General features: G+C 35.5%; 1 protein-coding gene across 1 annotated transcript; it reads left to right on the top strand.

Moving 5' to 3' along the window:
- Window positions 1-828: 828 nt before the first annotated feature.
- On the top strand, window positions 829-5,148 carry LOC131038595 (serine/threonine-protein kinase AGC1-7). Its single transcript, XM_057971083.1, has 2 exons — window positions 829-1,492; window positions 4,162-5,148. The coding sequence occupies exons 1-2, from the start codon at window positions 915-917 to the stop codon at window positions 4,976-4,978; spliced, it is 1,395 nt and encodes a 464-aa protein (XP_057827066.1). The 5' UTR covers window positions 829-914; the 3' UTR covers window positions 4,979-5,148.
- Window positions 5,149-20,156: the final 15,008 nt, after the last annotated feature.

Here is a 20,156-nt window from a genome sequence, read left to right on the forward strand (position 1 = left end):
ATAAAATTTAATTTTAATTAGTAGATTGATGGAATTAGAATAAAAAGATAAGTTGTAGGCAATATTAGAATTAATATGTTTTAAAACAAAATATGTTTTTTTTTAAATTATCATTATCTTTTGTTAATAATTATCTCAACTTAATTTTAAATATTAAAAAAAATAAAAAAATCATTAAACATTATTTATGATTAGATAGATTTTTAGTTGTAATTTTATAAATATGAATTTATAAATTTAACCAAGCAAATTAAAACAAACCAATAAAAAATATCAAGAACAATGATTTTTTTAGATTAAAAAAATTATAATAATATATACCATTAAATAAAAGCGTTTATGGGGCTTGGGGTCTGGTTCAATTGGTGAGAGATTTCTATGTTAGGCATGAGGTCACAAAGTCCAGTCTCCCCCCAATCCACGTGGTACTGGAGGATGTGTAGCGCCAACATCACCAGTCAATTAAAAAGTTTACCTAATATACTACACCTTATAAGACCCCTATTTGATTCCTTCAAATCTAAGAAAAATGAAAATAAAAAAATAAAATGAATTATGGACACAAATTTCAAGGAAAAAACTGAATGCAATGTTAAAAACATTTGCATTGTTGCTATGAACTAATGAGAGTTTTACTTTTTTATTAGGCATCCCCTATATGTCGGCACAAAAAGCCTTGTAATTAGAAATATCAAATGGACCTACTCATTTTATCAAATATCAAATCAGAGGTCGAGGTTTATATTGCGACCAAACTTTCCACTATATAATTCGTTATTTATTGAGCTTAAAAAAAACAGAGTCCTCCCACATTCCCTCGTTGCCTGGGCAATTTTTAAGGGTTTTTCGCACAACCGAAATCGTCTGTTGACAGAAGATTTGCGAAGCTGAAGAAACATCCTCCAATCACATTAATGGCGAGTTCTGGCAAATCAAATGAAGCCTCTAAGAAGACAATGTATAAACGGCTATCTCCTATATCCGAATTTGAACAGCTTACCACAAGAGCAGATCAGAAAAGCAGAAGTAATAATGATAACCTTATTGAGCCCATTTGCAATGGCATAGATATTACCAGTTCTAATACCAAAGCAAAGCGAAAGCCCAATCAAGCAGGCTCTGCAAAATGGGAGGCCATAAGAGCCCTAATTAAAAATGATGAAGTCGCCTGTTTTAAGCATTTTGAGATTATTAAGCAAGTAGGAGAGGGGAGTGTAGGGCACATTTTTCTGTGTCGCCTTTCTGATACCCCCCATTACTTTGTATTGAAGACCATGAATAGAGTAATTCTTGAAAAGATCAACAAGGCAAAGAGTATTCAGAATGAGATTGAGATACTTGAGATGTTGGACCATCCGTTTCTTCCCACTTTGTATCATTCATTCCAAATAGGTGCCTCTACTGTTGCTGTCATGGATTACTGCCCAGGTGGTGACTTGTATGGCCTACAGAGAAAACAGCCAAGAAATTGCTTTTCTGAAGAAGATGCACGGTATGTTTGTTTTTGCCTTTCCTGTTAGCGATGTCTGTAGAGTCTTCTTTTGTTTGTCTCCTTTCCTCCTTATAATTCATCTAAGATTCTGGTTATTACTGTTTGCTGCTATGACAGTCTGATCAGCCTTAAACCACACACTAAGCAACATATAAGCTTAGAAAATGTGACAGTCCTGTGCCACACAGCTATATGTGATTTCTATTGAAAAAAGAGAAAACTTATAACTCGGTCTTATTTGGTCGGTCCATTATGTTAGGCATTTTCCTGGTCATTATCTACATGTCCTTTACCCAAGGGTTGTGGGTTGTCGATTTTTATTTTGGAAGGATTTTATATCATTTATGTGAATCTTTTGTATTTGATATGGGAGCATGAGTCTATGTTGGTATCTTTTTGGTTGAGGGATAAGGATTGAAGGATATCTATTTTGTCAAAGTTGTCCGCAGCATGATCCTTTCATCATCGCTTACATCATATCTTCAAAAGTTTAAATCTTAATAAATGATATAATCAAAGAACATACTACCCTTAACAGTTATGTTCAACGAACTGAGTGAGAACCTTTTAATATGTTCTGAATTATTTGTTTTCCATCTTTTAGAGTATATGGTTTTGAATACCAGATATAGCAATGTTTATGTTTACATAGAGCGAGCATTAAAATAATTGTACGTTTTACCTTAGTAAGATCATCCGTATATTAGGTGAGGTATAAACCTGATTATCTTTAGGGATGCATAGTCAATTTCAAGGCCTCTTAACTGTTCAACAAAGCCTGCTATGTGAATTGCTCAGGTCAGCTTAACCTTGTTAAATTCTTCAAGCTCTAGGTCGCCAATACCATCAAAACTGTTTCCACAACTATATATGTAGCTATTTTATATTAAACAGTTTCTATACATGCAACTTTTTGCTCAATGCAAAGGCTCAATGGGCTACGTAGTCTGATAATATCAGCTTAGCTTCTATTCACATAAATCTTTATACAAACGCTGTCTGATATATCTATGTGTTTCTATAATAAGTTTCTATGATGTATATATAAGTATCTGTTTCTTTGACAAGTTTATTAAATATATAGGTATCTGTTTCTTTGACAAGTTTATTTAATATATAGATATCTGTTTCTTTGACAAGTTTATTTAATATATAGATATCTGTTTCTTTGACAAGCTTATTTAATATATAGATATCTGTTTCTTTTACAAGTTTCTATGATATATAGATATCTACTTAATTTAATAAGTCACAGAGATGTTTGTTTAACTTGATAAGTCTCTGTGGTGTTCTCCTGGCTTGATTAACAGGTGTATCCTAGTTTATGTTTTCCATGACCTTGTTCTTAAGAAAAAACAATAATGTGACAAGGGGTATGTTCCTTTTTATACATTGAGATTCTTGTTTGAAAGAATTTGCTCTGTATAATTGATCACTTCTAAATTTCTTATGAATATCCAAAACACTTTCTTTTCTATCTTTATTTTCTATGGAGAATTTGAAGTTCTCATATCAGTCAAATCTCCTTTTCAGCAAGACATGGGCATATTTTCTCTATACCTTCCATTTTACTGATTTTATTTTCCTTTTGTTAAATGCAATTGCTTGTTTAGTATAATAGTGTTTTCGTATAAGCCTGCCTCATTGTAACTGCATATGTTCATCCATTTGATTTGAACATGGTGCATGTCCAAATTATATGGTTCAGGTAATTTGTTATATGTGGAATTCACTTTAATTGCGTCAATTTGTGGTTTTCCTTTTGTTTCATAATGTCTGTGATTAATGTTTAGATTAAGAGGTTTACTACATTATGTTGTCATAACAGAGAAAACTCTCCAAGGGTTTCTGAGCTTTGATAAATGATTATGCTTTACATGGTATAGTCTAAACTTTAACCATATTCAAGGCTTAAACTAGTGGTGTACCGCTTTGTGTTTTGTTCTTATGCATCACAGGGTTGAAGCATAGACTATACATGAGATGTTGTGGGGTTAGTTTAATCAGGTAAATTATTACATGGTTAAATTTTTAGTGTTTCCAAGGCTGTCATGTTACACATGATATAATCCATGCCATTGAATAGATCTGGGCATGTTTTTCTCTATACCTTCCATTTTTATCTACCTAATTGTGTTAAATACAATTGCTTGCTTAATATAATAGTGTTTTCGTATAAGCCTCCCTCACTGCAACTACATATCTTCATCCATTTGATTTTAATATGGTGCATCTCTAAAATATATAGTTCAAGTAATTTGTTGTATGTGGAATTCATTTCAATGGTGTCAATTTGTGGCTTTTCTTTAGCATCACAGAGAAAACTGTCCAAGGGTTTCTAAGCTTTGATAAATGATTATGCTTTACATGGTATATCTAGACTGTTAACCATATTCAAGGCTTAAATCAATGTTGTACCGCTTTGTGTTTTGCTGTTATGCATCACAGGGTTGAAGTATAGACTATATATGAGATGTTGTGGGGTTAATTTAATCAGGTTAGCTATTGCATGTTTAAATTTTTTAGGGTTTCCAAGCTGTCATGTTACACATGATATAATACATTTCACTTAGTATATAAAGTCTTCGGCTTGTCCTTGCAGAGCAGAGTTTAAGCTTGATGTTTTCCAATCTTTCTAAGCTGATGATTACTTCTTTTGCATACCACAGGTTTTATGCTTCAGAAATTATTATAGCATTGGAATACCTCCACATGCTAGGAATTGTGTACAGAGATCTCAAACCTGAAAACATTTTGATAAAAGAAGATGGGCACATCATTTTGACTGACTTTGATCTAGCCAAAAGAGGCTCATTCAAGCCCACAGTGAACAAATTTCCTCACCCTCTGAGACACATTTTCGGCAGGCGTGAAAATGAAGACAATAATATTGATTGTCCCAGAGAATTTGTTGGATGTTTTTCCTTTACAGGCCTATTAAAGGGTTTCATAAAATTGAACAAGGTCAATCCTCCAAGCCTTCCAAGCAGTGAAATGTATCCAAGACTGAATATAAGTGCAGTTGCCTCTTTGCCTGAGATGCAGACAGAACCCAAAAGTGTACGTGCAATGTCAGTGGTGGGCACATATGAATATTTGGCACCAGAGGTTGCAGAGGGCAAACGCCATGGAAGTGCTGTGGACTGGTGGGCTCTTGGGGTCTTACTCTATGAGCTTCTCTATGGAAAAACACCATTTTTGGGTGAGGATGACAAGGATACATCTATGAATATAAGGGAAAAGCCTCCTCCTTTCCCTGAACTTCCCAAGGTGAGTGATGCTGCAAAGGACTTGATCAGCAAGTTACTGACTAAAGAGCCTTCAAAACGCTTGGGATTTGAGCGAGGAGCTTCTGAAATTAAAGAACACCACTTCTTCGATGGTGTAAACTGGACACTGATCCTTAAAGGCCAACCTCCAATGGTTCCTGGGCCATATTACGGTCAGCACGATGATGAACAAGATGATTATTATGGGTTCGACTGAACGATTGTTTACTTGGAGTTTAATGTGGGTTTCTGTGATCTCCATGATTGGATTTAATACGGTTTTAAACATATGATTCCATTTCAGAAATTTCAATTATTTTACATGTTCAAAAAGGGATGTTCTTAATTGAATGATTATAAACTTCAGAACATGGATTCGACGACGTTAATAACAGGGTTTATATGTTTCATCAAAATTGGCATGTCCGCCACCTAAATATGGCTCCGTGGAGCATAATTGTCGGGCCATTTAGTCGTAATAGACTGTTTTGTTGCATTCCATTTTGTATTGGATGTTATTTCTATGTTCAAATATACATTTATGGTATGATATATATTCTCCTTTAGAATATATAAAAGTAAGGGGTGAACTGTAGGGGGTTAACAAAAATAAATAAATACTTCATATATTAATATAACAGTCATAAAATATTTTTTAAAGCATCAGTTAAATACAATAATAAAAACATATATAAATCTTAAATCAAGAAATTCAGAAGTGATCAATTATACATGAGAAATTCAATTCAAAAGTGATTCGTTAAAAAATTATAATATTTTAGTTGTAAAAAATTCTCTAAACAAATTGCTAAATAAAAGTTAAAAGAAATTAATAAATTTTGGAAACTTCTAAGGCTTTACTAACTCAAGAGTCTTTTTGAAATAACATAACTAATATAGATATCTTAAATGCATCTATCTAAAGAAATGCCAAAAAATATCAATTCATTTAAAATATTTACCTTAAAATTATTTTATTTTACTTTAAATTATATTTACTACATATTAAAACATTTAAATTTTATTGTATCTACATTGGTTTTTTTTTTCCTGGTACAATTTTCTTATATGATAATTGACATGTGTTAACTCATTATACCTAGGGATGACCAAATTATTGGTTTTCAAACTCCATAATGTCTAATTGCTCCAAACATTCTCCACTTAGTCTAAAAGGTGGTGAGATAACTAGAACATTATATTAAAGTGGTGTCAATAACACTTATCTTCCTCAATTTCTTCATAGAATGGATATTTATGAATTTTTTTTTATCATTACCTTGAAATCATATTAGTGATAAGATGACACTAAGTTGAGGTATGATCAAGCCCCTAAGCTTAGGATCCAATCAATCAATGCAAAAATATTCAAATATACACAAAGCAGAAAATATTAGCACTAAAGCAAACAAAAGGTTTCAAGTCAACTAGTTGAAGGGATTTCGACATCAAAAACATGTAAATCACTCATATCATTCTTGGCATGTTATTGCAATAAAGGATGAATGCATTAATTTTACTGCCCAACAAGGTGTGTTATGTTGGGTGATTCATACAGTGCAACAAAATGATCACACTATCAAGCCATGTTATAGTAGGTAATTACCACTTGAGGAGGTCTAAACAACAACAATGATCAAACTAGTAATCCATGCTAGGCTAGTTTACCAATGCTCAAGAAACTGTAAAATATGCTTGTCAAGGGATCAAACTAGAAAGCCACACTAAACTAGATGATTGAAACAAAGATTAGATGCTAGAGATAGATTGATAGCCACACCTAAGGGAGCATTGTACAACACAACACAACCACTTTGGATGCACATCAATGAATGACTACAAGAAATCAAGAGGCCCTATATGCCCCTCATTAATATATCAACATATTACCATGTTGATATCTTAAGGAAAATAGAGATCCACATCAAGGATAAAACACCTTCGACACCAAGGATATATCCTCAACAAAAGTGCATGTGTTCCAAGATAAGAAGAAATTCATTTTAAAAGATATGATTTTCAAAGCAAGGAAGAAATTTAAGTAGAAGAAATACCTTGCAACAAATGTAAACAAATCCTTTTGAAGGATATATAGCTATGAAAAGGGGAGGAAGAGATCTTTTACTAAAGATATCTACCTCCAAAAAGAGAGGATATATTTAATAAAGATGGCATCTTCAAAAAAAAGGGAAAGGAGATCAAGAATACATGCCTTTGCAATTCCTAAGAGAGACGATTCTTGATGAAGGATTCCACACATTCAAAACCAATCAAAGATCATTTAAAGATATATGATTTCAAGCAAGGAAGAGGTCCTAATCAAAGATACACCCCTCCAACAAAGCATTAGATCCTCATGAAGGACAAGAAATTATATGCAAGAGATGAAACCATGTTATAAATTATGTACAAGTCAACAAAGGGGAAGTGGATCCTAATGAAGGAGAAATGTTCAAAAACTATTCTTTCCACCTAGTATAAAGAATGATAATTATGCCATTATGTTGCTATCCAAATATAATTTCATATGAAAGAGTACCACCATGAATGACAATGAGCCCCCAAAAGGTAAGCTACTATAGTCACATAAGAAGAAGCAACATAATGGAAAAGAAATTTTATTTAGAAGGGACATGAAAAAGGTGCCAGTCATTGTCACTTGTCATTTGAATGATACCAATTATGATAGCTTGTTGAATTTTACACTCCAAATCATGACCATGAATTAGATGTTACACACAAAAAAAAGGATTTCCTTGGTTTTGTTTAGAACTTTCCTTAAAATTTTCCAAGGGAGAGCAATCAAGTTGTCTTGAATAAGTCTAAATAAAATACTTTCTTGTTTAGATGAAAAGATAGGGAAGAAAGACATATATGTACTAGACAATGGGAGAAGGGATGTCAACAAAGGAAGAGGTTGGAAACCTAAACCTTGTTTATAAAAGTGTGAACTAGATGTTTCATGAGCCTCCATACTTTGTTTCACACACCCTAAACCATGTCCATTGTATCCATTTTTAGAAATAACTTTGAAACCAACTCCATATATTTTTTTAAAATCAAATGTAGGATTTTTAGTGGGCATTGAAATGTCAGGATGAGAGGGTACACTCTTAGGTTCAATTGGGTTGAAGTCTAAAGAGCCCCAATTATGAAGACAAGTATTACAAGAATAAGTTGTGATCGATTTAGAAGGTTGAACAGAGGAAAAACTAGGGTGTCAAGTCTAATTTGAACCCCAATTTTTCTCTAAGATAGCATTATCAATAGGAGACTATGTTGTAGATGGAACCATAGTGTTAAGGGAAGATATGCATCCTACTCCTTTTTCAATATCACCACGAAATCTTTCATTTACCTCTAGTGTGTACATCTCATTGTTGTGAATGAACTTGAATGTTGTTTTAAGAGTAGAAGGGACCACTTGCATAGCACAGAGCCATGGTCTATTTAGAAGAAGGTTATATGAGAGATTATTAGGCATGACATGGATAGTGTGGGTAAGGTCACATGAACTACTTTAATAGGTGATGTAATTGTACCTAATGATTGTCTACCAACATTATAAAATTCATGAATACAAAGAGAATTTAGTTGAATGAGGGAGGTATCTTCTTTGATCATATGTAATAATTCAATGATATAAATATTGATAATTTGAGACTGGTCCATTATCAATTAGGGTTTTTATTATGGTAGTACCATTGATGAACACAATAATCATGAGGGGATCATATTGATTGTGAACTTCTGAAGGAGGTAAATTATGTTGTTTGAACATAATATCTATCTTCTTTTCATGCATATGGTCAAGAAATGATGCTACATAATTTGGTCTAATAGAAGGTGAGATAACTACCTTTTGGAAGGGGGAGCATCAATAAAAGTGCTAATGATATCATCCTCTCAAACCAAGGTATCCTCATGAGTAGGACAAAATTTGGGAGATGGACTAGCAATATCCATCAAGCTTCATCTCTGGAGGAGATGTCATTCAGGTGGATGGAAGGTAAAGTGACATTCAGGAAGGTGTTTATTATATCATACTCTTACACTAAATTATCCTTATGGGCGGGAACAATTTTAGGACATAGACAAGTATGATTCATCAATGCTTCATGTGTCCTTAGAAGGGAGACCATTGAGAAACATGGTAGTGTTATCATTGTCTTTCCTCAAAATTTCCTTATAATAGAAGGGTCTTTAGAGAGGGATGGAGTGACATAAGGGAGGCTAGGCCACTATCACATCTATGAGATATATGTATCATGAAACTAACTACATGAAAACTGAATAAAAAAAAATTTCTTTTGCAAGTGCTAACGGATGCTAAATCCATGATATTAGATAATGTGCAATTTAATAACTATTAATGCAAGTACATAAGCATTAGATGAATGCATCTAATTCTAAAACTGACATTCAAAAAGTAGATATAACATTTAAATTTAGAAAATATGCAAGAGTAGGATATGTTGGGTATTTATTATGGCACTACCATTGATGAGCACAATAATTATGAGGGGATCATATTGATTATGAATTTCTGAAGGAGGTAAATTATGTTGTTTGAACATAATATCTATCTTTTTTTCATGCATATGGTCAAGAAATGATGCTACATAATTTGGTCTAGTAGAAGGTGAGATAACTACCTTTTGGAAGGATTCTTGGAGAATCCCATGATATGTAGGTGAATTTTGAACCAAATCCCAAAGGGAGATCTTAGCTGCAGTAGCATGAATCTCCTCTACAAGATCATATTCCTTACCAACATGTTATGAAAGACGAGGGTGTGGAGAAAGAAAAGTTTGAGAAGTGGCAAGAACATGTGAATATTTTTTTTTGTTTTGAGTGTTATATGTGAGATATACTATGTAATGATTGGGTTGTTATTTATCATACCTTTAACAATGATCACTAGTTTGTTTTGAGGTTGACGGACACCTTGACAAATATGGAAAATAATTTTAAGCTTCACATGACTAGAAACATGAATAGCATTGACTTGGATTTGATTAGGCTCCTTGTTTTCCAATTATTAATCTCTAGAAGGGAGAGCATCAATAAAAGTGCTAATGATATCATCCTCTCACACCAAGGTATCCTCATGAGTAGGACAAACTTTGGGAGATGGACTAGCAATATCCATCAAGCTTCATCTCTACAGGAGATGTCATTCAGGTGGCTGGAAGGTAAAGTGACATTCAGGAAGGTATTTATTATATCATACTCTTACACTATATTATCCTTATGGGTGGGAATAATTTTAGGACATAGACAAGTATGATTCATCAATGCTTCATGTGTCCTTAGAAGGGAGAGGATTGAGAAACATGGTAGTGTTATCATTGTCTTTCCTTAAAATTTCCTTATAATAGGAGGGTCTTTAGAGAGGGATGGGGTGACATAAGGGAGGCTAGGCCACTATCACATCTATGAGATATATGCGTCATGAAACTAACTACATGAAAACTCAATGAAAATAATTTTCTTTTGCAAGTGCTAACATATGCTAAATCCATTATATAAGCTAATGTGCAATTTTATGACTATTAATGCAAGTACATAAGCATTAGATGAAGGCATCTAATTCTAAAAATGTCATGCAAAAAGTAGATCTAACATTTAAATTTACAAAATATGCAAGAGTAGCATATGTTGGGTTAACCAAAATGAAATGAAGGGAAATTGAGTGTAGCCTAAGAATGCAACTTAGGAACCATTTCCAAACTCTTTCATTAGGGAGCCAATTAGGTTCAACTTTAGTCTAATAGGAGAGTTCAACATTATGTCTAATTTTTCCCTTTAAAATGTTGATGATTATATAATGATTTAGATATAAAAATACAAGAACTCGGTAAAAAGATTGCACAATTGACAATAATTAGCATAAATAAACAAATACAAAATTGAAAGTCAATTTAGAACTATTGATCTAGAAAACAAGTTCAAAGAGGAACTTGTGTCTGAAATCTATGGCTAAAATACGAGGAATATGGAGTTAGGTACCATAGTCCAAATAAGTGTGAGATCTTGCTTTAAACTACCTTCCCATCAAATTTTAGGTCGATATACCAAGACTATACTGCTAGTCAGAATAGACCTGGAGGACTAGGGTGCTAGTGCCATGGAATAGACCTTTTCTATTAATTTTTCAGATAGAAGGCCTTGTCTCAGTCTACTATATGCTCTTGTTACTACAAATTGAGTCTGAAACCTACATTTGAACATGCAAATGCACAAAAGAGGAGGAAAATGGTGTTGGGTTGTATAGAGATTGGCCTATTCAAACCTCGAGTATGTGTTAACCTCGATTAGAAAAGAGAGATTTCACTTGGTAGAGAAGATGTTAAATTTGAAATAAAATGATTTTACCTTTGACTGATGATGTAATGCACTTTGGATAATTCCCCTAAATGTTGATGCAATAACATGATAAATGATAACAAGCAAGGAAGAGGTCCTAATCAAAGATACACCACTCCAACCAAGGATTAGATCCTCATGAAGGACAAGAAATTATATGCAAGAGATGAAACCATGTTATAAACTATGTACAACTCAACAAAGGGGAAGAAGATCCTAATGAAGGAGAAATATTCAAAAACTATTCTTGCCACCTAGTATAAAGAATGATAATTATTCCATTATGTTTCTTTCCAAATATAATTTCATATGAAAGCGTACCACCATGAATGACAATGAGCCCCCAAAAGGTAAGCTACTATAGTCACATCACAAGAAGTAACATAATGAAAAAGAAACTTTATTTAGAAGGGACATTAAAAAGGTGCCAGTCATTGTCACTTGTTATTTGAATGATACCAATTATGATAGTGTAGCGTCGTAAATTGTATGCACTTGCTAGGGTGGTACAATTTCACACCTAGTTTAGCACCCGCCTTAGTGCATTTTACATTCTGCATTGCATTTCTCCTTAAGAACTTAATTAATCAAAATTAATTAGGTCTAAGGTCCTATTTCATCATTCCCTACATCATAAAATTGGGCCCTTTTCACTAAACCGCGCCCTTCGCATTTTATTCCTCCAATGCACCACTTAATAAAAAACCCTAATTAAGTCCTATTTCAAACTTGGGGGCTTGGTTTCGGGGTCAAAACATCTCGAAATCACCTGTAACTTCACGATTCTCTCTAAAATCATCATATCCGACGGCCCTGAAAATTTGGTGAAAAGTTGTCGGGACTGTGGCGCCTGGAGTGCAACATGGTCCCAGACATTTTTCTCGAAATTTTAGGAGCACGATCCAATCATAAAATAAAGCTTAACCCCAAGAAATTGGTGGGATATTCAATCTCTAGGTCGGCCAAAATACGAATTTACGACCTAGGGTTTCATACATAAAAGCTCTCTTTCCTCATTTGAAGGGATCGGATTTTTGTTTCCAGGAACTTCATATGCAGCAAAAGAGCAGATCTTTGAAGACTTCAACAACATTCAACATCCTTCTATCAAGTATATATCAAATTCATTCATCCACTTAGGGCTTGGAAGACATTGAAGAACAATAGGAGATTACCGACTGAAGATTGGCTTGTACTCCTCCCTTGTGGGTTGGGTATGATTTCATGTTGTTTTCATGTCTTTACATAAGCTTTGAATACATCATTTATTCGTGCTTTAGATCACATTGCATCTTGATTTAGAGCATTTACACTATCATTTACAAGCAATTAGGGTTTACTTTCTAGGTTGCTCTAGTTTGCTTTCTTGCATTTTAGGACCTTGCACACACACTAGGTCTGCACACACAATACATTTTACAAAACAACTTGGCTATTCGTGGAGGTGGAAATCACCGAAGTGGGGGTTTGACTAAGGCAAAACCCTATATAGCCGCCCATACACCCTTTTCCAGATATCACTACAGGTTTCGGGATTCAGACGACGCCGCGGGATACAGATCCGGAGAAAGAAGGTCGAGACAGCACTCTGTATCAAATTGCAGAGCAGAAGACTGGGACAGGGGCGCTGGGTGCCCTGGTCTTGCCAGGACAGGGGCACTGGGCGCCCTGGTCCCTGGGACAGAGGCGCTGGGCGCCCTGGTCCTCCGGACAAACAGCTTTCAGACAGCTTCCCGACAGTGTTTCAGAGTGCAGAACAGCAGTTTCCGGTGCAGCTTTCAGGACAGTGGCGCCCGCGCCCCCGTCCCAAACATTTTCAGTGCGATTTTGATTCCGGGTACACATCTGCATTCTTATTTCATCCTTGTATTTACAGCTATTCATTGTTTAATCTCAATTCTGCAATCTTGTTATTAGTTTATACTTGCATTTTGGGATTAGGGTTTGAACTTGCATTACTTGATCTTACAATTTCAACAAGGGAATAGAAATCCTAATAGATATCCCATGGCTCTCTCTTTCACAAAAAGAAGTAGCCAATTGTGCGATATCTCTAGGCTCTTTCGTATTCCGTAATGTGTGTCAAAAGGTAGGATTAGGGCATGATTAACCTAGTCTCACTTTTTCCCCCACACATTTTGGTGAACCCGACGTGAATCTATCGTTGCTTCCTCTTGAATTACATTTGTTAGATCTAGATCTAGATTTAGTGTGTTTTCATTTCATTTTCATTAAAGAAAAAAAAAAAAAAAGTGTGTTTCTTTGCATTGTGTGTTTAAATTTTATGCAATCTTTTCAAAATGTCAGATTTTTATTTGCAAAATGTTCATGCTTTTGATGATTATTATGAGTATAGCCAAGATGAATTAGATGAAGCTTTAGATGAGTTTTTAAACCCTAAAGATGCCAAACCTTCATTTTACCAAAAACTCATAAGCCTTGTTACTATGCCATTTAGGTGTGATGAGAAAGATAAGTCGAATGATTCCTCTCAAGGATACATTCCTATCAACTCTTCCCCTGAATCTAGTAACATGGTTGTTTTCAATAATCCCCTCTATGATGAGATGTCTCCTTTTGAATCAAAAGACAAACCTTTTAACCGATATGATCATGCTTTGTTGGATGATGCTCTTGATGACTTTGTGGCTTTATCGAAATCTTTAAACAAGAACAAGGCCTCTAAATTGGTTAACATGATAAACTTGAATGAACATAATAAGCCTCTCTTTGAAGTCCAAGGTGCTTATCCTTCTCCCACCTTTCAAGTTCTTAAATCACCTCTCCTTACTGTCCAAGGAAGGTATGATCATGATTCCTTTCGTACCCCGAATAAACCAATCATCACCGTGCAAGGAAGAAAAACTGTAAGTCCTTACAGTTATGCTAAACAAATAACTAGAGAGAGTTATCATGCGGTTGCCCATACTTATCATACTAGAAATAATAGGCAACCTAATCCTCCTCCTGTTATTCCAGTTTCCCTTCCTAATCCTCAACCAATTCTTCCTCAAGCTCCCCGTATTTCGCAAGTTATGGGTAAGGAATATGATCTCATAGAACAACTTAAAGCTACCCCTGCTAAGATATCCCTTTGGGATTTGATTCAAACTTCTTCCGCTTATCATGGAATGTTACAAGATGCCTTGAAAGATTTGAATGTTCCTCCACCGAATACATCTAGTAATATAGCATCTTTTGTTAACTCTGTGATGAATCCTAAAGCTCAAATTGTGTTTACCCAAGATGAGTTGCCTACTAGTGAAATTCAACAACAATATGATCCCTTGATGATTGTGGTTATCATGAAAGACACTGCTATAAGACGAACACTAGTAGATAATGGCTCTGGCCTTAATGTGTGTAGCATTAATTTATTGCATAAGATGAATGTGGATACGTCTCTTATTGAGCCTGACTCTCATCCCATTCATGGCTTTGACAATGTGGCTAAGACTTCATTAGGTATCATCACCTTACCTCTCACAGTAGGACCTGTTACTTTGCCTACTCCTATCCATGTTATGCCAGGAAATTTAACATATAACTTGTTATTAGGGAGGCCTTGGATTCACAGCATGCAAGCTGTCCCCTCTACATTGCATAGACAAGTTAAATTCGATTATAACAATAAGACATACACTTTGATGGGTGATACTAATTTTCAAGCTTGTCTACAAACATCTACTTCCAAAGGGAGTTCTTCTAAGCCATCCTCGTCTAGTGATGACTCTTTAAACAAGAAACCTATCGATGAATCCTCGCTCTCCGATGATCGGAATTCTTTGGATGAGTCTGGAGCTCCTGAAGAGGATCCTTCTCGACTTGAAACTACACATAAAAAGGATTTTGATCCTGAGAAGGTTCTCGCAGAGGATGATTGGGGATCTCTTGATTTTAACCCTACCTTTGTAGGTGAATATAAGGTTCCTTCTAGAGAAATTAAAATTGAAAAGAAGGAAGAAGCTGAAAATCATAAAGTTGAAAAGAAAGAAGAAGCTAAAAATCAATCAACCTTACCTGAATCTATGAGTAATAATTTTGTGGCCACTTCTCAAACTTCTTCTCCTCACATCTATAATTATGAAGAGTTTGATTCTTTGTCTTATGAAAAACCACCTTCTCTTCCTGAAATGGCTGATCGTTATGGTTGTGGTTTTCGCATTTTTGCTAAGCATGGGTATCATGGAAAAGGTTGTGGTGCTCATGAACAAGGGATAAGAGTTCCTCTAGAGACTAATTTTCACAATTATGCCTTTGGACTTGGCTATAATCCCTGCAGACGTACTAAAGCTTCTAAAAGACCATGCATTAGTGTTAATGCTATTTCTACATCTCTATCAATGCAGCACCCTGAGTATATTGATGGGGATCCTTCGGGTGACTGTGCTTTGGATATCTTCCCTACCGATGATGCTTTAGTTGAGTTCTTGGGAGCCTATGATACTCTTCCTCGTTATCATCACAATAGAGGACTCCCTTATTGTTTGAACACCGAAGCCTATTTTGGAAAAGAGATTGATAATGATGAGATTGTGAGAGAATTCCCTCAGTTAAAGGACACTCCTCAACAAAGTAATCTTCTCATAAGTGATACCACTGAGGTTAAGATAAACCTTTGCAATAAAGGGAAAGTTATTAAAATTGGAAAATGTTTGGATGAAGAGGAACAGAAACAATATGAAGAACTATTGCATGAATTCCCTGAGATCTTTGCTTGGACATATTCTGACATGCCTGGTATAGATCCTAAGATTATTACTCATAATATTGTCTTAGTTCCTGATGCTAAGCCCGTGAAACAAAATATTCAAAAAATGAATCCTAAGGTGGCTCTGCTTGTTAAAGCTAAGATTGAAAAATTATTGGAGGCTGGATTTATCCACCCTATTGACTATTCCCCATGGATTTCAAATATTGTCGCTGTGGCTAAACCAGATAACAAAATAAGAATGTGTACTGACTTTCGAGATTTGAATAAAGCTTCCTTGAAAGATGATTTCCCTCTTCCAAACATTGACATGATAGTTGATTCTACGACAGGACATGCCTTGTTATCCTTCATGGATGGTTTTTCAGGTTACAATCAAATTTTTATTAACCCTCAAGATCAATTCAAAACTGCTTTCACCACTCCTTGGGGTACGTTTTGTTGGATAATGATGCCTTTTGGACTTAAAAACGCCGGTGCGACTTATCAACGACGATGACCCTTATCTTTCATGATTATATGCATAAGATTTTAGAGGATTATGTTGATGATATTTTGGCTAAATCCTTTCTTCGCATGGATCATGTTAAAGTCCTTCGTCAAATCTTTGAAAGAATTTGTAAATATCACATGCGCTTGAATCCCTGAAAATGCGTTTTTGGTGTGGATAGTGGAAAACTATTAGGGTTCATAGTTTCGCATCGTGGGATTGAGGTGGATACTAAGAAAATAGATGCTATTGTCAACATGCCACCTCCTAGAAATGTGTCTCAACTTAAAAGCTTACAAGGAAAGATTCAAGCTATTCGTAGGTTCGTGTCTCAGCTTGCGGATCGTACCTTTCCTTTTACTCAACTTCTTAAAAAGGATGTCACTTTTCAATGGAATGAGGATTGTCAGCAAGCATTTGAAGATTTAAAAGTGTATTTGGCTAGTCCTCCTATTCTTCAACCTGCCGAACCTTCTAAACCCTTCCTTCTGTATACAGCTGCTTCCTCTCATGCTCTCGCAGCATTGTTGGCACAACATGATAAAGATGGTAAGGAATGTCCAGTTTATTACATAAGTCGTACCTTACTCGATTATGAGACCCGATATTCTGCGATAGAAAGACAATGCTTGGCCTTGGTGTTTGCGACTCAGAAATTGAGACATTATCTTTTAAATTCAGAAGTCCACGTCATGGTAAAGTTTGATCCTTTGAAGCATCTTTTCTCGAAAACTGATTTATCAGGACGTCTAGCTAAGTGGGTTATGATGTTAACTGAATTTGACCTTAGATTTGTTTCACAAAGAGCAATTAAAGGGCAAGCGTTGACCGATCACTTAGTTGAGGCCCCTTCACCTTTCTCCTTCCCTAACCCTGAGTCTTTTCCTGATGACTTCATTCTTTCTATAGAGAAAGATGAAACTTGGGAGTTATACTTTGATGGCTCTAAGTGTCGTACGGGATCGGAGGCAGGGGTTGTTCTGATTTCTCCTACAAAGAAGTCCATTCCTTTATCATATCGTCTAAATTTCCTATGTACCAATAACATTGCTGAGTATGAGGCTCTTATAGCGGGAATAAAAGAAGCCTTAGCTCTGAATATAAAACACATACATATCTATGGAGATTCGCAATTGATTATAAGACAAGTAACAGGAATATATCAAGCAAAACAAGACAAATTATCACAATATAAAGACCTTGTTGTCTCTTTATTACAAAATTTCGATTCTTATACTATGGAACCCGTTCCTCGAAAAGATAATCGACATGCGGATGCAATGGCATGTGTGGCTTCTCTAGTATATTTAGAGGACCCTGTGGTTGATCTTAAATTCGTTATTCACAACCTTATTTCTCCAGCTATTGTAGATGATTCTAGCCTTGTAACATGTTGTGACTTTGTAGACTCAGACGAATGGTACTCGCATATCGTAAGATATTTGACTGATGGTACCTTTCCTGATTCCGCTAATAGGAACACTAGGGCTAGAATCCGCAAGCTGTCTGCTAGGTATATCATTCTTTCTAATGTCCTATACCGAAGGGGTTATGATGGTCTTCTCCTTTGTTGTCTTAACAAGTCGGGAATCCCTGTTGCTCTGGAAGAGGCACATTCAGGTGCCTGTGGGGGGCATTTTGGGGGCAAATCCTTGGTTCATAGATTGCTTCGTATGGGATACTATTGGCAAAGTATGCAGAAGGATTCCTTTTCATTTGTTAAAAAATGTCATCAATGTCAACAACACAATAATCTGATTCATGCTCCTGCCCAAGAACTCCGTTCTCAAGTAGCTTCTTGGCCTTTCTCCGCATGGGGTTTGGATCTTATTGGAAAAATCTCTCCTCCTTCATCTCAAGGACACACCTTCATTATAACTGCAACAGATTACTTTACAAAGTGGGTAGAAGCTATTCCCCTTCGCTCTACTACTGCTGAAGTGATTTGTCAATTTCTTTTAGAAAACATTATTTCTTGATTCGGGATACCTTCCACTATAATCTCAGATAATGGGACATCATTTAAGAACAAGGACGTGAAGAAATTCCTCAAGAAGTATCATATCAAACATCGATTTTCTACACCATACTATCCTCAATCAAATGGCCAAGCCGAATCATCCAATAAGATAATTGAACAAATTCTTCGCAAAACCGTGAATAAGCATGGTAAGGATTGGAGTAACCAGCTGATCTATGCTCTTTGGGCCTACCGAATGAGTGTACGAATTGCTACGGGAACTACTCCTTATAATCTTGTTTATGGTGCTGATGCTATTATGCCCTTAGAATGAGAGATTCCATCACTTAGGGTTTCTCTCAAAGGTATAGTAGATGATGACTCTTATAGAGAACAACGACTTCAACAGCTTGAGATGCTTGATGAACAGCGTATAAATGCTCTTGAGCATATTCAAGCGTATCACAAAACTCTACAATGAAGCTATAATGATAAGGTCATTCAACGTTCCTTCTCAGTAGGCGACTTAGTCCTTTATGAGAATCAGCGCAATGTGAATGCCTTACCTGCAAAAAAGGGAAAATTCAGTCCTAATTGGCTTGGACCATATATCGTTATTGAGGATTATGGATCAGGTGCTTACAAAATAGTAGATGTAGACGGTACGCCTCTTAAAGAACCTATAAATGCTATGCACTTGCGTAGATATTATGCTTAATTCTTCATTCCTTATTTATCTTCTTTTCAATTCTTCAAGCATTGGATAATATGTTAGTATCTCTTAATTAAAGCAAAATAGAATTAAATGTTATGTTGTTTAATCTATATTGCTTCGTTCCTGACAAGCGTGCCTTCTTACTTTATAGTTTGTCTTGAATTCATTTATGTAAATTGTAAAAGATTTACATTCCTATTATGCTAGCATATTATACAATGTCTTTATGTGTTAAGTAGAATCGTATCATGTTGTGTTTAAATTCAGAATTAAATCACATTAGTTATATGATTCTTAGACTTAATGCATATGTCTTCCTTATCATCAATGTAGTACTTGATTAAATATTTAATTAAGTCACACATGTATCAATTTAATCATGGAGCATTGAGGAATCAATCACATGGAAATTAAATTCTGAACATACATGTACATTTACCAAATGAATTAGATTTAATCAAAACAAAATGTACATTGTTTTAAGCATTAAAGATAACACATTTGAGACAAAGAGAAGCATGTATATATACATATATATATGTGGATCGTATACAAAAACAGGTCACTGTATATCCAAAATGTGACCTCTCTTTTACATCATAAAATCATCTCCTATCCCTAGGGCTAGTGGCTAGAGAGTGTCGACTGGATGCTCCCTCCTGATCTGGCCGTGAAGGTGGACCCATGGGTGTGTAGCGTGATATAGACTGTGAGTGACTCTGAGAGGAACTCCTACGATCCCTATCCATAAGGATCGCGCGATAGGTGGTAGCCTCGGCCTGAGCTGCTGCTAGATCTCACCGCGCCTGCTGGAGGTCCTCTGATAGGACTCTCTCTCTCTGCTACGCCCGCTGGACGTCCTCTGATAAGACTCTCTCTCTCTCCCTCCATATATCTACCTATACTCGGAATGGGGAAAACAAGTCCTCATGCTGACCCGCATTCCCCTGAGGCCTATAGGCAATCTGTGAGGAACTGGGGATCTGTGCTATCATGGAAATGTCTGTCATTGCCTGTTGAATCAGGGAGCGCCACTCCTGCACATTAGCTGTGGCAGTAGAACAGATTTTTTGTTAGTACCATTCTATATCATCAAAACATTAATCAATCAATATAAAACTACTATACCTGGATCTCCCTCATGCCAGTA

This window comes from Cryptomeria japonica, chromosome 9 (genome assembly GCF_030272615.1).
Source record: "Cryptomeria japonica chromosome 9, Sugi_1.0, whole genome shotgun sequence".
Lineage (NCBI taxonomy): Eukaryota > Viridiplantae > Streptophyta > Pinopsida > Cupressales > Cupressaceae > Cryptomeria > Cryptomeria japonica.